This window comes from Lampetra fluviatilis, chromosome 29 (assembly GCF_964198595.1).
Source record: "Lampetra fluviatilis chromosome 29, kcLamFluv1.1, whole genome shotgun sequence".
In the NCBI taxonomy this organism is placed as follows: Eukaryota; Metazoa; Chordata; class Hyperoartia; order Petromyzontiformes; family Petromyzontidae; genus Lampetra; species Lampetra fluviatilis.
Window position 1 is genome coordinate 2,093,782 of NC_136303.1, and position 14,560 is coordinate 2,108,341.

General features: G+C 46.9%; 1 protein-coding gene across 1 annotated transcript; it reads left to right on the forward strand.

Moving 5' to 3' along the window:
- Nucleotides 1-258: 258 nt before the first annotated feature.
- On the forward strand, nucleotides 259-6,623 carry LOC144943045 (putative olfactory receptor 1F2). Its single transcript, XM_078870213.1, has 3 exons — nucleotides 259-1,038; nucleotides 3,318-3,416; nucleotides 6,441-6,623. Exons 1-3 carry the CDS (start codon nucleotides 259-261, stop codon nucleotides 6,621-6,623), a joined length of 1,062 nt encoding a protein of 353 aa, XP_078726339.1.
- The last annotated feature ends 7,937 nt before the right edge of the window (nucleotides 6,624-14,560 follow it).

Consider the following 14,560-nt stretch of genomic DNA (forward strand, 5'->3'; position numbering starts at 1 on the left):
CCTGAGTCCAAAAGCTAAAGGTGCGCCTAACGTGGTAATTGTTCTCACCGGAAAGATACACTTCCAAACAGAGGCTTCTCTTTTCGTATCTTTGCGGGGTGTATGTCTTGACACGCGTGGGACCTTGTTCAGCCCGGTGCTGCGTAAAAAAAAACAACGCACGCCTCGCGAATAGCGTCAATCTCGCCCGAAGCAACGCGACTCGAGACAACCCCGAGCACTCGCCAGTCCGAGACGCCCTTCTCGGAGCATGCAGCGATGGCGTTCGACGACATCGTGGCCGTGAACTGCAACGGGAGTGGAGGGGACGACGTACGCGACCCGAACGCCACCTTCTCGGTGTTCCTGTACTTCAGGGCGGACACGGATGCGAGCGGCGTGGCCATGTACATCTACTGCGCGTCGTGCTTCGTGCTCTCGCTCGTCCTCAACTGCCTGCTCATCGCCACCGTGGCTCTGAGCCCGAAGCTGCACAGCCCCATGTACATCCACTTCCTCTACCTCTCCGTGCTCAATCTCCTGGCGTCCGTCTCGGGTCTCGTGTTCGTCCTCAGCGCCAGCGCAGGGCGGATGCGCAGGATCGGCGTCGCCAGCTGCCTCGCCCAGTCGTTCTTCGTCTACTTCACCACCTTCAGCGAGGTGCTCGCCCTGGGTCTCATGGCCCTCGACCGCTACATCGCCGTTTGCCTGCCCCTGCGCTACCCGGCACTCGTCACGAACCGTCTCACAGAGAAGGCGACGTGCGGTGCCCTGGTCGTGTGCCTCGCCTCGGCCCTCCTCGTTACGCTGCTGTCGTCGAGAGAGAACCTCTGCGCCGACACGCTCATGGGCGGCGTCTACTGCGACGTGGTGGCGCTCTCTAGGTTCACGTGCCCTCGCACCATGGCCATCGAGATCGGTGTGGCCGTTGTCTCCTCCGCGCTGCTCCTGCCGGCCATCGGGTGCATGGTCTTCTCGTACGTGCAGATCCTGCGCGTGCTTTGCACGCCCGGGTACGGGGAGAGTCGCTCCAAAGCCATACGTACGTGCACCACCCAGGTAACGGCGGATGGAACTTAAAAAAAATACAAGTTGCGCTCGATTCTATCGTCTTCACTGCCCGTCACGTGTAGTGGGATGGGGGTGGTGCCAGTGCTGGATTGAGCCAGTGCGGGGCCTGTAGCATATGGTGTTATAAAGGGGCACTAAATAAAAAATAAAACATTCAAACACAATTTTTTTTACTTGCATAGTAAAGTAATTGTATTTTTACATTTGTGATACAGCCAGATAATACGACAAATCGCTAACCTTAAACACCCAGTCGTACATAAAAGTTGCAGGCGATATAGTACTATGGTAATAGAGCAAGTGCGGAATCACTGAACCGGAATTGATATCTTGAAAGCATTTAGCGCGGGGCCCTTGAAAGTGCGGGGGCCCGTAGCTACTACACATGTAGCTACTTTTGTTACTAGGATAATCCGGCACTGGGTGGTGCCCCGCTTGTGTGCGTGTGTCTGTTGCTTATCTTGAGAGAGTGGTGGGATTCATCTTCTTGGTTCTTTCGGTAAAGTCACGTAGAAGGGAAATAATAAAATAATAAAAATAAAACATAATAAAATAATTCTCACGACGTTTCGGCCACAACGCAAGCAGCCGTCCTCAGGTGAAGACCAGGTCTGTCGGGGAGACGCTGTCTGATGAATCCCTGCAGTCACGAAAGCTTTAAATCGAAGAGTGGTGGGAATTTTGACGTTTCCCATGACCAAGGGGGCGATCAGCCGGGCGTGGAGCGACGCCTGCAATCTACCGTTGCGGAGGCGCGGGGTAGGTGGCGTTTGTCGCTTAAAATGGGAAAGTCGCCAAATGAACCTCGGGACAGTTTCTAGACAGCCCCAATGTGACCCTACAATTGACCAAGTGTAGCACACACTAAACTGATACAGGATCTTTAATGTATACCTGGAATCGCTGGTATATATCTGCCCAATGTCATCATTCAACATATATACATGGCAGTCGCCACTCTTTTGACGTAGATTTGTCTTGATCACTGGTGCATGGTTTGGGCGTGTTGCCTGCTACTGGGTGGCTTTATTCAATTAAAAAGGCTTAAGCTTTTCCATTCAACAGTGAATGTTGATAGATGTGTCACGAGTCTCTCGTGCGACATTTTGTTGCTAGGGAAACCCAAAACATCGACAAGGGGTTGTGTAACAATAGCTCGGTTGGATTATACAAACCGTGAGTCACACTGGGTGGACCATGATGATGCACATTGGCAGGAGAATTGAATCTGCGAGCTTTGAGCATTTTTTTCCCCTTATGTGTGGGAGGTTTTACTACGAGTCCCCTATATTCATCCCACTGATGAATATACACACAGAGGCACAATGAGGGAGGGAGGGGATAGTGCTCAGGAGTTGGCAGTCCAGCAATACATTGTGGACGTATCTGTATCAAGCGTTGAACATTAGACACCTCGTATCTGTGCGCTTTCTCCAGCTACTCCTAGATGACAACCCACATGCCAAACGCTCTGTCAATGGAAATGACCAAACATCCTCAATTGCAAGAATATCGGAGCGAGTTTGTGCGTCATGATGAAGGGCCGTTGCTCAAAATATTTTGCCCAAGGGCCGCAGTGTTATTGACAAATTTATTGAGTTTTTGTTGTTATTTGTTCGACACTGCCAACGCAGCATCAACGATTAATTCGTGTTAATTTTGAGACTTGAATGAGGAGGCTTTTCAGCATAAACACATTCCTGCGGAGGGAGCTGGTAGGAACGTTGGGTTGCTCGGTCAATGGCCAGGGTCAACGGCGGCGTGGTGTATTCCGCAAATATGCCCAACTGTGAGGGCGGGCACAAGCCGGCGTGAGTAGGTTAAACGTTGAGTTTTATAAGGGCACCACGGGGTGACCAGTCCCTCCCCACCCAGCCCTTCCCCACCCAGTCCCACCCCTCCCACCCCCACCCAGCCCCTCCCCACCCTCCCCACCCAGCCCCTTCCCACCCAGCTCCACCCCTCCCCACCCTCCCCACCCAGCCCCTCCCTCCCCACCCAGCCCCTCCCTGCACGACGGACACAATAATCCCCTGTGGGCTGGTGCAACCAGGAGGTTCCTACCAGTATAACTTTTAACTCTCAACAATGTTTTCAACTTTCACCACCTCCAATAATATTTTTTTTAAAAACTTCTCCCGGTGTCAACTGTTCACATGGGATGTTCATGAAACAGTCGCTGCAGCCTGAATGTGCTCTGAACTTGGCTGAGATGAGCGCGATGACATTTTCGGCTGATGGGGTTGTTGAACCTTTGCCCGGTGCAGGTGATGGTGTTTCTGCTCTTCTACTGCACGTGGAGTTTGGCAGGAATCGCTCCGTTTCTTGACCCGTGCTTTGACCCCCCGTTCGTCCACAAACTTCAGGTGGGGGGACATCCTCGTGGCCCGTTTGTTGCACAGCTTCGCGGTTTTTAAGCAAGCGACCACCACTGATAATATAATTATCAGTTTTTTTTATTTATCATTATTATTGCTCGTGAACTGTCGATCTTGCAGGCAAAAGTGGCGGTGGGGGAGGGGGGTCCCTCTCTTTCTTTACGATATGGGCCCCGGTTCAAGGCGAGAAATGCCCCGTTATATTTGTGTTGTGTTTTGTAAGAGACGAACCAAGACTGACGGCTTATTTGCGCGGGATACACGGTTGGGACGGATGGTGGGGGCGGAGGGGGCGTGACGTCATGACGTACAAATCCGGCTCAACGTTGTGGGATGCGGGCGACGTCATCACGCAGATGTGCGCGGTGACGTCACCACTGCGCACTCGCTCGCCCGTGCTCCAGCCAGCCAGCCAGTAAAACTTTTTTAAATAAGATGACATATTTTTAACTAAACTGTATGTGGAGAGATTGCTATATCAAGGGGACATGTCTGTTTATTTATATATATTTGTTTTCGACAGCAACGCTAACGATGATTAATTTGAGTGGAATGTTAATTGTGCTTTGTGCACAACTCACTACCAAAACGGCATCACCAATATTTGTTTACTAAGAAATGCAGCAGGTGGCGATGTCTGCCCCTTGTAAGGGGAGTCGCAGTTTGTTGACAACGGCGAAGATGATTGATGATGCCATTGTGCTGTTTAGCATACTCATGGAAACCAATGAAAACCAAACAATCCCATTAAAGAAAATTAAGACATTTATTTTACAAACGTACGTGTGTTCCTGACACACGCGAACGCATTGTGACATATATATGTAACGAAATATTCAAGAGCGTCGTTGTGGAGAACATAAATAACAAGATGCATGAGTCGACGATATGATCTCCTTCATGTAGCAGTCCTTCCACATAAAAAAATAAAAGTATATTTACACTACCCGACCTATGCTTTACGATATTTTAAAATATTGTTCGTCTTTCGCTCAAACGAACACGGCAATGATGCCTCCTGTTTTACAGTCCAGAGCCAGCGTTTAAATGTCCACATTCCTCTGCCAAGGGATGAGTCCACCAATCGGTTAAGCTCAATTGACTACTCACAAAGCCCTGCGCGTTTAATGAACCCCATAGAGATGAAAAGCTGTGTAAGCCTCCGAGCATGGTTTGAACCTTCAACGTGTCGATTGGAAGCTAGGTTGTATACATAAATAGATAACCCTACATTTGAATTCTAGAATTGAAGTTTTCGTGACTGCAAGGATTCATACTCTTTAGTTTTTGTCGGTAAAGTCACGTAGGTAAAAAAATAAATAAATGAAAAACAACTACATAAATAACCGTTGCGCCACCCAACAGGATGTATCCCTACTCTTTGATTCTTTCGGTAAAGTCACGTAGGTATACAATAAAATAAATCACGACGTTTCGATCGCAACACAATAGCGGTCGTCATCACGTGGAAAAAAATATAATCCAGCAGTGGAACTGCTGAACTAGCGAGAGAGCTGTTACAACAAGGCTAGATACGTGACTTTACCGAAAGAACCAAAGAGTATGGATTCCTGCAGTCACGAAAGCTTCAAATCAAGATAGGATGTATCCCTTGACAGTGTACGGCAAATACATCCATAATTTATATCCGATGATCACCTGGACCAAATCACCTTGTAATGCGCTCGATCTCGTCTGATCTTAGAAGCTAAGTCGGTGTTGAGTCTGCACGGTGCTTGGATGGCCGACCACCAATGCATACAGCTGATGTGACATGCTGCTGCTTCAGCTGTTGTGACAGGCTGCTGCTTCAGCTGATGTGACAGGCTGCTGCTGCAAGCTGCTGCTGCTGGGCTGTGTCGTCAGCGGGAGAGGAAGCCAGTTCAAATCTTTATTGGTGGTTGACTCAGCCCATCGTAACTCCGAGGTTAGTTAAAATTAAAATAAATCACGACGTTTCGGCCGCAACACAAGCGTCCATCATCAGGTGGGAAAGCCATGATGATAGACGCTTGTGTTGCGCCCGAAACGTCGTGATTTATTTTATTTTATACCTACGTGACTTTACCGAAAGAAGCAACGAGTATGGATTTCCTGCAGTCACGAAAGCTTCAAATCAGGATAGTTAGAATTAGTACCACTTTGCGGGGAAGTCAACAGTGTTTTTTTTTTCTTCCAATGGAGAGATTCGCCCCAGCAATGGTAACGATAAATTTCCACCCAACGGCTCAGATGATGAGCACTGCTTCAATCACTCTGACTGTACAGGTATTATGCCCCAACATCTACACACTCTGCCGCAGAACCGGCCCTAGACCTTTGGGGGCCCTAAGCAAAATTTGGTTGGAGGCACCTTTGATGTATGATTGTTTTCACCCACTCGCTAGCAGTGACTCTAGGGGGCCCTCTGCTGGCCACGGGGCCCTTTACAATTGCAAGGGTCGCTTAGTGGCTGGGCCGGCTCTGCTCTGCCGTCTCCAACTTGTACTGACCAGCATGCTGAAGTATGGTCACATAAACCCCGTGACCCACACGGCTTGGGGTTGCCTTCATCCAGCAGTGGGTTTGGCAATGAACGTGCTGTGCATGTACATTACATACACAGTAGGTGTACAGCATATGAATACAGAAGGCTATTAGTTTAGCCAATGTGTTCCTTGACGTTTCAATGGATGACAATGCCACAATGCTGCGTGTATAGGTAGTGTAGCGGTTAGCACGCTGCGCTACGAACCTGGTCACCCGGGTTCGATTCCCGCTCACGGCCAACACCAGTGACAATTATCTGAACCGGTCCTGGGCCTCTTCTCCGAGGTAGACTCAGCCTCAAATGAGCAGCTGGTGCGTTAGGTAAAAACATCACCACTGGAGAGACAAAGGCGGTCGGGTGTGGTGCTGGCCACCCACCCCCTCGTGTACTGTGCTGGCCTTCATAGGCGCGACTTGCTAACAGCACTTGCCCCAACTGTCTGTTAAGGCTATACGGGGGATATTTGTCTTTGTCTCCCGCAGGTAACGGCTCAGATCCTGTTCGTCACGCTGCCCCCAGTCTTGGACCCTCTCGTATACGGACTCAGGACCAAAGAGGTGCGGGTTGCGGTGTCCAAACTTATCGTACGCTCTGGGCAGTACCTCTTCCCGCCGAACAGGATGCTGCCCCGAGTAGCCACCGTCACTTTGTCAAACCCGCCATAATGGAGTCTTGGCGGGCCCCCTCTGGAATCCACGACTGGGTTGTCTGTGTCGGTGCAGGGGGGAGACGCAGCTACTTTGCGATGCGACATTGTCACTCCAAGGACCCACTTAGAAAAACTGCACGTCCAGTGCGGATGACTCGTTGAAGGAAGGATACTTCGTCGTCTTTTGGATGCGATGTCGGAGCTTGGAGCACTGGAGATGTGAAGCAGGGGGTGTCTAAATGAGCCTGGAGCCCTGGAGATGTGAAGCAGGGGGTGTTTAAATGAGCTGCCTTTTTCTGTCGGGAACATGGTGGCGAGATGTTAACTACCTCGCCTGGTATACATGAGTTTGTGGCTTAGATCCCGACCCTGACGTCTGCTGTATATTTGGAGTTTTAATGTTTTCCCCGTGGTCACGTGGATTTTTCTCCGGGTCCTCCGGTTTGTCCCTCCACATATACAATGCGCCTTTAGAGTATTTGGCCGCATTGACTTTCCACGCGATACGCCACTTAGTTGAGCTATCAATTGTGGCCAGGTCGCTTCTAAAATAAGCTAGATTGCTCAGTGGGCCTTACCTGGTTAAATAAGCAGTAAGTTCTACCAAGGCTGTAGTCAGAGAGTCAACATTGGGGGGACTAAATCTTCCAGGGGGTCTGGAGTCCCCCCCCCAGAAAGAAAATCTGAATTTGAAAATAAATTTCCTGCCATTTCCTGCCTTAAATATTACAAAATTCACGAACACATGGGATGGACTTTTGATTTATTTTTTACAATAATGTCTAATAGTGTATTGTATTACATTGCTGTTTTTTTCTTTTTTTTACCTTTTCTTGTTTCATTGTATGTAATGTCAGAGATTCGGGATTCATAAAGTACAACCATAACCACAATCATATGAACAGAAATCTATGCTTTATAATTACTGTCTTGAGTTCTACATAGTTTAGTTTAACATGTTTTGAAGGTTCATAGAGTTTGTGAGCACATATACGTACCATACATGCGCAGCCCTGGATGAAGGCTTCCCCATGCTTTGCGGGTATTGGGAGGTTATTTTACCATGATTTCGCCACAGTTGATGATTATTGATGTGCCTCAATGTAGTCATGTTAAGGTAGTTTGTCGTGCAATTCGGACCGAGTTTTCCTTGAGGTGGGTAACAATTGAATCTAAAATCTTTTATATGTGAAAATGAACGTGGAAAATTACATCTAAATGTCATTTAAATGTTTGCAGATGTCACTACGGTTTGTTTAGAATGAATAAAGAAGCACGTTTAACTGTGAAGTGGGATGTTTAGAATGCTGTGACTACATTCACAAGAGAAGTATTTCGTTTCAGTGTCTGCCAAAATCCAAATTTGACTCGCAACTAGATTACAAATAAGAAAAAAATGACAGGCCATCTTTAGCCACTGTCACCAAAGTGTTATTTATTAAATATATAATGCATCATATGTGAGAAATCACTTGTGTAAAATAAAGATAATACAATGGTTATGCCTGGAACATAAATGCGTGATAATTGTCATTGAGGATCGTGCACAATTGGGGTCTGGAACGGTTGTGCACTGGTTAGCACACTGGTTAGCACACTGGTTAGCACACTGGTTAGCACACTGGTTAGCACACTGGTTAGCACACTGGTTAGCACACTGCACCTATGAGATCGATTTCTGACCACGGCTGATATCAGTGGCGAGTGATATCTGAACGGGTCCTGGGGCACCCCCCCCCCCACCTCCTCCTTCGAGTCAGACAAACCCGCACTGACCAAGTACTGTATAGTCAAACAGCCCACGCGACCGAGAGGCGTTGGAAACCCTCATCGAGCATTGCATAGAGCTCGAGTCGCCAACCAAGTCAAGTTGTGGCGTTTCTAGGATGGTGCCTGGTTACAGGTTCGCGCTGTTGCGCAAAGATTCGCACGCCTCCGCTGCCCATGCCGGCCGGCGCGCTCTCAGTGAACGCCGATGCCACACCCCCCCCCCCCAGACCTTCTCCTTTGCTGTTGTGAAACGTGGGTGTGGAAAGTCGCGATGGCAATGGTGTTGTGGGTGGGAGGGTGAGTGCAAATAAGTGATACATCTCAGAGGCAACTCTTTATCACACGTGCAATAGAGCAAGGTTCTTTGAGAGTAAGTCTCAATCGCCTCTGAATGTGCACGTGACCGCAGAAGAGAACGGCGACCTCCAAGAACCGGCGGTTGTGCAACGTGAGCTGCTGTTTGCTGTTGTGGTTCTGCGTGCCGAGCCCCTTTTCCGAGTGTCGCGTGCGTTGCCATAGCGCGGTGTATAATAGCGACACGTTCACGAGTGGAGAGCACTCGAGGCTCGAAGCTGTCAGCGACTCGCCACGCTCCCGTCTGCTCGAGGTATGGCAGCGACAGCTCTCATGCCCTCACCCCTACTGCGAACACAGCAGTGGCCGGCAATCATGGACGGTCAATTTTTATTTTTTAAGATTGAAGGATATAAATACACGTTTCTGTCTGTTTACATATATTTTTTTGAAGGCCATTACATTTGCACATAGAGTAGAATTGTGCCGTAATACATGAATGGTGGGATGGACAATTAGTGTCAGTGTATATTGTGTGCTTATGTTTTAAGCCTCATTATCAAAGTCTTGTGGCTGCTCTCATGATGTGTACACAGCATTGCTAGTAGCTGATTACCAGCAGTAACACATTATGGTGGAGCAGTGGTAGTTCTTGTGGTGGTTAGCTGACTATCATCCGCACCCAGAGACCTGAGTTTCATTGCCGAGTGATATTTTGTCACGGATGTCCTGGGCTCCCCCCTTCAACCCACAGTGACCAGCGTGGTGAAGTATGGTTAAACACGCCCCATAAATTATCTGGTGCAGCCCATTATCAATTCACTTATAGCCTTCACCTATAAGTGAATTGATAATGGGCTGTAAAAAACACTTGTCACACTTAAAAGAAGACAAGTTAAGTTACTTTGCTCTCTGATGACGGAATTGTATATTATCACGTGTTTATTACAAGACTTTAAAGGAATGAATAATCTTAGGTGGATTCTGCTAAACTATTCAACAACTTGGCAGTAATCCTTGGGAACCCAAATTAAAAATTTCGGTTTATTTTATTTGTAGTTAGAAACATGGGACTTAATTATATATGTGCCAAATGTTATCTTTCTAGCCCTTCTAGAACATCGCTAAAATTAAAACCACTCACAATTATTTAATATGTCCAGGATTTAAAAAACAGGTGTGGTGTTGGATATCTTATTAAAGTATGTTTATTACATGTGTACTGGCTATTTGTGCATGCAAATTATTCTAATAAATTTACGTTTAATATTTAAACCGACAAAAAGCGTGTTCTATGTAAATGCATGGTTGTGTCAATACTGTATGAGCAGAATGATATGCTGCCCACATCGCAATACTGTTTTCAGAATTATCGTTCCTTGAACTCAGGAGCATGCCCATGAAAGATTGAACTGCAAATGCCTTCCTCTCGAAGTGAATGTCAATCCCAATAAAGGGCACGGCATGTTATGGTTTTGTGGACCCACTGCCTTCATAAGAGGCTGCCCTGCGTGACTGCGTCCTTTCTATTCGACTGTCCTTTCTGGGGGGGGGGGGTATAGAAGGGTCATTGAGCATCAAGCTAGCGGAGGTGTGGGCTGAATTGTGCCATTTGTAATGTCACAGGGTGAGGAGGATGCCACAATATGCGAATGTCGTTGGTCGAAAACTCACTCACAAACCCGAACCTGTATTGAAGAGTAGAGGACACCATGTCGTAAATGAGAGGATCATTGCGTTTAAGATCTGCAGTTCACCGGCATTGATTTAACCAAGCCAGACTGCTGATGAGACGCTGCGTGTTGAATCTGCTGGAATGACGCACTCCTCGAAGGCTGCGCGGCCGATGGGCTTGTCAAAGTAATGCTCGCACGTAACTGTTTCTGTGGATGGACGGATTTGTGAAGGAGACGGACAACATTGTCAGCGAAGGAGACAAATTGCCGTGAAGCCTGCGCACTGCGGCACGAGGCATTGTTCTGTGGGGGCATCCCGGGGATTTTCCACAACGCGTGACGTAGGGGGTTCAGGTGACGGGGGGAAAAAACAACAACCCTTAATTGTTTGCATTAATTGATCTCGATGAAGTGATCTAAATATAACCCGGTGAAAATTGTAAACAACACAGGCCTCACGGAGCAATACTCGTGATACTCGTATTAATGTTGATTTACTCTAGGGGATTTTACAGACAATGGTTTGTAGAACACGTGTAATACCGGGGTGCATTGCCAGAGTTCTTTGGAGGAGGAATTGGTGCAGTGCCAAACCGACCTGCTGTGGTCGCATGAGCCGTCATCCCCGCTGTTGAACGCGATGTCGCCTTGTTGCCTGAGATGTGCTGGTTTGGTCGTTCCAGGAGAAATAATTAGGGAACAGGAAAACACGTCTGGGCTGCCGTATGATCATACAACAGTGGTTCATGTGGCAGCCAAACGTGTTACATACTCCAGCCATAATGCACATCAGCAGTTCGTTTTTTTATTTTCAATTAGAGAAAATGGGTGTTTGTGTGAGAGTGGGCAAACAAGGACATCCTGTATTCTTAAACAAAGGTTTTGGCTTCAAATTGTTTTTTTATCTGGTTCACAAACCTCACGTAACGGAGGTAAGGAGGAGCTCTTGTGGAATGGTTAAGCCTCTTGTGAATAATAGCCGTAGACATTCCATCTCAGCTGGAACAATCTGATGAGCTATGAAGCTTTCTTCCACTCGTGTCAGCACCAGCTGGGGTCAAGCAAAATGCATGTCCACTGTGGTGGACTGACATGATTTGTTGGCATTTCGGTCACAGTGCCACGTGTTATTCAGTTTTACAACCCAGCGGTGGACGTTATGACTAAGGCAGCGAAACGTAAAACAGAGTTTGACCTTCAAGACGATGGCAATTGGTGGAGGCCTGGTGTCCACTCTATGGCAGATTATCCGAATGTTATTAAAGCTATTTTTGTTTGGGTTCGTTTGACTAAAATCACACGGTCTTAATCTAGATTTGAAGTGATCCATACTCTTTGGTTCTTTCGGTAAAGTCACGTAGGTATAAAATGAAATTAATTTAATTAAATCACGACGTTTCGATCGCAACACAAGTGACTGTCATCAGCTGCAGTTGTCCTCCTGCTGTTGCGGTTCCGCCTGGTGACGGTCGCTTGTATTGCTTTTAATAAATCATTAATAATGCATGTGTGCATCTCACTCATTAAGCTTCCAACAATCGGTGTGGTTCCAAGAGGGGATTTCAAAGTCCAATGTAAGAAGACCGGATACGTCACTTGCTGGTACCATTTGAGATGGATTTTTTTTTTTTACAAAATGTAAAAATGACACTACCGTTCTAACCCACTCATTTAACAAAATCCTAACAGAATTCACTTTCACTCGCCATCTTGCCAACGACCAAATCAATAACCTAAATGTCAGATCACAGAAGCTGCTTCGTAATTGGATGGGTAATAATGAGAGAAGTCTAACCATCTGGGATAATTTACAAAGCTGAGTTAATATTTTTTATTTCTGCAAAGGAAACCCTGCAGCATTGGGTCAAGTTGTGTTGCTAGCTCAGGGACACCTGTAGAGTGACTCACGAAATTCAGGTGAATATACCAAAGGCGTACAGTAGCACAATGACACAGGGCTCCCATGTGGTGCCTTTATCAGGCTGTTAGCGAGCGCTTATAAAGGTCGGCATGGCAATCGTGTGGTTGGTGATTGCCAACACCACGCTAGGCTGCATTTGTCTCCCTCTGTGCCGGTGTTTACACACTGCATCAGGTACTCACTGGGAATTCAACTCGGGTGGCCCAGTTCGCAGCGCAGCAGTGTGTTTTGATTTAGTGTGCTGATCTTAAAGGTGCATTAAAAAATGTTGATACTCCGACTGATGCTCCTACTGTTGTGGAGTGACTCATGCAGCCAGCTATGGCTGCAGAGTTTGCTAGTACATGTTGTTTACGTCGTTTATTGTGAAAATTCGGTCACAGTTCCTATGACCACTGTTTCATTGCTTTTATGGCTTTATTTAAGTGATTTTCGATACGTTTTTTGGTTTGGCCATGTTTGTTTGTTGTAGTACAGAGTTAGACTGATGGCATTAATCTAAGTGGTCTTGTGGTTGTTGTTGTTTGACTGGCATCCCACTTGGATTTTTGCACACAGTGTTGGTGTACGGTGCTTTTTCTGAAATATGTTGCTGTCTTTTCTTGGATTTTCTGTTTGCATATAGTCACTATAAGATGTATTCTTGTTCATGTTTTTGTTTTTTGTTTGTTGCGGTTGCACCCGATTCAAGAGCCGAATGGCTCACAGGGCTACACCAAATAAATGAACTTGAAATGAACTTGAACTTGAGTGTGCAAACCACTGTGCCGCCACTCCCTTTACGCCATACACAAAGGCAAATATCCCCCATGTCGTCTTTAATTGACTGTTGGGGCAAGTGCTGTCAGAAAATACCTATTCAGGCCCGCATGGAACTCGAGATGCTGGGCGGTCAACACCACGCCTGGCCACCTTTGTCTCCCAAATGCTGCTGATGTTTACACACCAATTGTTTACTCGCTTAAGGCTGAGTTGACCTAGGGGAGGCCCAGGACCGGTTCATATTTTCGACACGAGCACACGCACACGCACACTCGTGTCACCGGAGACCGAGTGACCGCTTACGAACATGATCAGAGCAACAGCTCCTCGTGATGAAAGTGGCTCATCTTTCAGCATCTGACTCATTGCTCTGTTGAATGTAGCTAAACAGGCGCATTGCCAGACTTACGAGGAGATTGGCACCCGGCACGCATCCGATATGGACAATATCTCAGAAGCTAAGCAAGTATTGAGCCTGGACATTTCTGAGATGGGAAACCACCGCGCACGAATAGGTGCTAGAGGCTGCTGCTTTGGGGCTACCATCCGTGCAGCAGATTCCAGTGCGGAAAAACGAATCCATTGTTGTACCGCACCTCTTTGCTCTCGTGTCTACGCTGCCCACCTTTACCAACCAGCTCTGACCAGCTTGGCGAAGTGTGGTCGAATAACCCACATGGTGTATGTAGGCCTTCATCCAGCAGCAGATGCAACGGGCACATATTGATGACCATAGGTATATTAAGACACAGTACTGATGCTGAGACAGACAAACATATGATGAATAACTAATAAGTATAGAAATGGTTGTATTTCACTGTGTAAACTTCAAAAGCAATACATTTTTGTCTGGCTGCCCCTGAGGCTTAAAAAAAACAAATGGTTTCCAACAGCATTTATTTCAACAGGCAAACCGGACCAGTTTCAATTTCCATCAGAGCGTGGACTTGTTAAACACATGCTGCACTACTCCTAATAATACGCTGCATAGAGCGATGGGAAAATTCATATGCAGGGCCCATGTACGGAGATGTACGTTAGATTGAAAGTGTGACCTTTTGTTCGGCAAGAGGGAAGGGATTATAGGGGGGGGGTCTTATGTGCACTGAGCAATGCTGGTTAACATTTTCATTGACTCGTGTACTGGGCATTGAGCTGGGGGAAGTTGGCGTCCTTGAGTTCAGTTGCAATGTTAGAGGCAGTCAGATTCTAAAGATGTCTGTTTGCCACTGTGTTTGCCTAAAAACTCACTGAAAACAAACCATTATTATTCTTATCATCGGATCACTATTAACTTATTAAACGACGTTTGTTTGTCGGTTTGCGAAAACTCCAGAAACAAAAGTCGTAGAAAGATATTACCAAATAACTAAATGATTCCCGTTATCACAAATGAAACTTTGTCACGTAAAAGGGCGTGGATCTGACCTGGGGAGTGAACCCAAACGCGTCTAGTGAAGAGAACTGCTCACCGATCACCACCTCACTGTCCCCTGTCAGTGACAAAACAACATAGATTGATATTATTGG

Excerpts from the sequence above, each read along its gene's own strand:
- LOC144943045 (XM_078870213.1), top strand. The coding sequence starts at position 259 with ATGGCGTTCGACGACATCGTGGCCGTGAACTGCAACGGGAGTGGAGGG. Across the intron at positions 1,039-3,317 it reads TACGTACGTGCACCACCCAG|GTGATGGTGTTTCTGCTCTT; the intron begins GTAACGGCGGAT and ends TGCCCGGTGCAG. Across the intron at positions 3,417-6,440 it reads CGTTCGTCCACAAACTTCAG|GTAACGGCTCAGATCCTGTT; the intron begins GTGGGGGGACAT and ends TGTCTCCCGCAG.